Below are 3,956 nucleotides of genomic sequence, written 5' to 3'. Positions count from 1 at the left end.
TATATTAAAATCTAAAAAAACCAGTCCTTTTGGTGGTTATTATGTGACTAAATTTTTTAAGAATTGAATTTCAACATCGTGGTAGTCCAGATGCACATATGTTACTGTGGTTAAATAATGCTCCAAATAATCCATTAAATACTGACTCAAGCGAAGCTTTAAGATTGATTAATGAATTAGTATCTGTATCAACGTCTGAGGCCTCAGGAAATATTAAGCTTCAGACACACAAGCATACCTTCACTTGCTATAAAAGAATCACATCCAATCAGCCTCAAAAATGTCGTTTTGAAGCACCGTTTATGCCGTGCAGAGCTACTTCAATTTTGGTACCGATGTCTACAGATGATCCTGGTTTTCATCAACTCAAGAAACGTTACAATGAGATAAGAATGAATTTGGACTTCAATGACTACACGGATATTGATTCATTTTATGAACATAACAATGTTGTTTCCGATGAAGAGTATATTCAGATTCTAAGGTCCGGAATTCAGCGCCCAAGAGTTTTCTTAAAGAGACAACCAAATGAAAAATGGAATAATGCTTTTAATCCATTTTTACTCAGTATTTTGAAATCTAACATGGACATTCAGTTTATAACCGAGGAATACTCTTGTGCCGCTTATGTAGTAGAGTACGTTAATAAAACGAATCGAGGCATTAGCAACTTACAGCGTCAGATTATACAAACCATGGATGAACACCCTGAATTTGATATTGTTGATGTAACAAGAAAAATGAGTGTTGATATGCTTAATACTGTTGAGATGACGAGCCAAGAAGCAGCGTGGTATCTTCTTCGTGAACCGATGAGTAAATCGTCCCACAAAATTGAATACATTCCTACAGTGTGGCCTATAGAACGTCAACGAATGAGAAAAACTCAAATTGAATTGGATAAACTACAAGTTGGTGAAGATTGTACAAATATTTGGAAAGAAAATTGGTTTCATAAGTATGAAAGAAGATCATCAGATTTAGAAAATATTTCGCTAGCACAATTCGTTGCTTACTACAATATCAAAGAAGACGGAGCATTTCAAAGACGAAAAGAACCTCGAACAATTCGATACAGAAATTATGACATATCGACAGATTTAGATAATCATAAACGAGAAATGGTGACATTATACATACCATTCCAAAATGAAGAAACTGAGGTACTGGCCGATCTGAAATTTTTAAAAACTTATGCTGACAATGAACAAGTAATTGTTACAGCGAGAAAAGAATTTGAGTCAGATTTAGATATTGAAAAAACGATGGAAATATGTAGACAATTGTGTAGAAATGACAATGATGATGAAGATAATCGTGAAAATGTTGGTATTGTTCCCGAACCAAATCCTTTTCAGCAGTTATATAATGACCCAAGTGCAGAACAGGATAATGACCTTCGTCTAGCATTATTAAATAAGCTAGGTCCAATCGCTAAAAGAAGAGAAAATTTAATGGATAATCCACAATTTTTGGATTTAATGCGAAGTACAAATGACAAACAGAGAAGTCTACTGCTACATACTATATCACATCTCATCAATGCTGGTTCTTCACCACTTCAAATCTTTTTCACTGGTCCTGCTGGATGCGGCAAAACTTTTGTCATCAAGTTACTAATGGAGATATATAATCGATTCACTGACACAGATGGACATTGTAATGCTTACATTACTTGCGCTTCAACTGGAAAAGCCGCAGTTGCTATCGACGGCACTACAGTACAAACTGCATTAATAATAACCTTATCCAAATTACTTCCATTATCAACAGAAACTGCTCTACAATATCGCACATTATTCAGGTATGTCAAAGTAATAATCATTGATGAAGTCAGTATGATAGGGGCGGAATTACTGGCTCAAATTGATCAACGACTTAAACAAATCAGTGGTGCTTTTGATAGTAACTTTGGGGGATACGATATAATTTTAATTGGTGATTTGCGTCAATTACCTCCAGTTAGAGCAACACCAATATATAAACACCCTAAACAAAGAATAGGTGGTCCTACTTTATGGCAGAGTTTAAAATTCTACGAACTTAATCAAGTCATGAGACAATCTAATTCCCAGTTTGCAAATATTTTAACTAAAATTGGCAACGGGGAAAAACTAAGTACTGAAGAATTGTGTCTAATTGAATCACGATTCTTCACTATTGAAGAAGTACAAGAATTGTGCCCTAATGGTATTCGTTTGTTTTATTCGAACCAATCAGTTAATGCTTATAATAATAAGATATTAACTGAAGCGGAAAACAAAGTTATTTCTATTGCAACTGATATTTTCACTGGTTACCATGGGGTCGAACAATTAGCCTCACTTCGACAAATACTTCGTAAGAAAAGTACTTTAGATACTGGAGGACTACCATATGAAATAATTTTTGTTGTTGGTAAATATTACATTTTAACTACTAATACTGATGTATCTGATGGACTAGCAAACGGTGCAGTGGGTAAATTAGTTTATATAGAATTAAATGAAAATAATGAAGTAACTCGGGTTTGGTTAACTTTTCCAAGTAATAAAACTGGTCTCAAATTAAGAACAAAAGCTGCCGGTTACATGCAAGAACACAACATTCCAATAAATGCAGTACCAATAAATAGACGCTCTTCAACAATCCACTTAAATAATAATAAAACAATGAATGCAAAACGCAACCACTTTCTTCTCATATCAGGCTGCGCTATGACGATTCACAAATCGCAAGGAGGTACTTTCGAAGAAATTGTCTATCAATATGACAAAAATCATCCACAACAATTATTGTACGTTGCATTATCAAGAGTCACTACGATTGAAAAATTATATATTGTAACCATAAATAACACAGCTACATTGTTCCATGGTCGATGCGAGCCAGCTGCACTTCGGCCGTTGAAACTTGAATATGAAAGATTATCAGCAAACCCATTAGTGACACTAGAATCACAACTACTTGAATTTATCACTAAAAAGCCAGGTTTGTCAATTTATACTTTTAATATTCAAAGTTTACGTGCTCACAACAATGATATTATCGACAAAGTAGCCGCTAATTCAAATATTTTACTTTTGTCCGAAACATGGACTCGTGACGATGAAGACATTTCCATACCTAACTTTAACTGTATAGTGAAATATAAGCGCAGTAATATAAGATCCGGAGGTGTTGCTATTTATCAAAATAATAACGACACGACACACATTGTAACACCATCAATGGATATTTCACTACATCATTTACAGTCAGTTGGAGTACAACACTGTGCTGTAGGGGAGATCTGCGCAGCTGAATGTAAGACGGAAAATGGCCAGTCAATTATGCTGATATCAATTTACATATCTCCGAATCAGCCAATCGGAAAAATAACTCAATTTATTCATCGTTCACTGATACCATTTTCGGCTGCTGTTGCGGCAGAGCTTAATCAAGGCTTAGAAAAACAAGCTATGATCCTCAGTGGCGATTTCAACATCAATTTTTCATCGGAGTCTGGAGCCATTTTAATTGACTTTTTAAAGACCAAATTTGATCTATCTATAAACAACAATCCGAATGAACCCACAAAAAAACATGGTACAACGATAGATGCGGTTTTTTCAAGATATTTGCATACAATAGAAACAAAAATATTCATTTCCCATTTCAGCTACCATAAGCCGCTGATAACGTATGTTGATGATAGAAATGTCAATGAAAGTTAAAATAAGAGAAATAAATGTACATATTAATTGATAAAAGTATAATTGTGTTTTATTTTTTCAATACCGAGTAATTGATCTAATTATTTTCTTTTGTTTTTCAAAACATGAGATGCTATATTATACATGAATATATATATATATATATAATATAGATCAGCTTAACGATTAAAAAAGTTTCACTTCTATTGTGACCTTATGTCTGTGAGGCTCACTCGTTTTTTTAGGGGGGAATCCTTTTTACGGATTCTAGGCATAGCTTTT

The 3,956-nt window shown here is 34.0% G+C and overlaps 1 protein-coding gene across 1 annotated transcript; it reads left to right on the top strand.

The window, feature by feature from the left end:
- Nucleotides 1–98: 98 nt before the first annotated feature.
- Nucleotides 99–3,695, top strand: LOC123271741. The gene has a single exon (XM_044738138.1). It carries the CDS (start codon nt 99–101, stop codon nt 3,693–3,695), a length of 3,597 nt encoding a protein of 1,198 aa, XP_044594073.1.
- The last annotated feature ends 261 nt before the right edge of the window (nt 3,696–3,956 follow it).

The sequence above is a fragment of the Cotesia glomerata genome, linkage group LG9 (assembly GCF_020080835.1).
Source record: "Cotesia glomerata isolate CgM1 linkage group LG9, MPM_Cglom_v2.3, whole genome shotgun sequence".
Classification (NCBI taxonomy): domain Eukaryota; kingdom Metazoa; phylum Arthropoda; class Insecta; order Hymenoptera; family Braconidae; genus Cotesia; species Cotesia glomerata.
Note: the sequence above shows the minus strand (reverse complement) of the source record. Positions and strands in the feature narration are given on the sequence as shown.

Bases quoted from the DNA above. Each gene is read 5' to 3' on its own strand.
- LOC123271741 (XM_044738138.1), top strand. From the start codon at position 99: ATGTTACTGTGGTTAAATAATGCTCCAAATAATCCATTAAATACTGAC.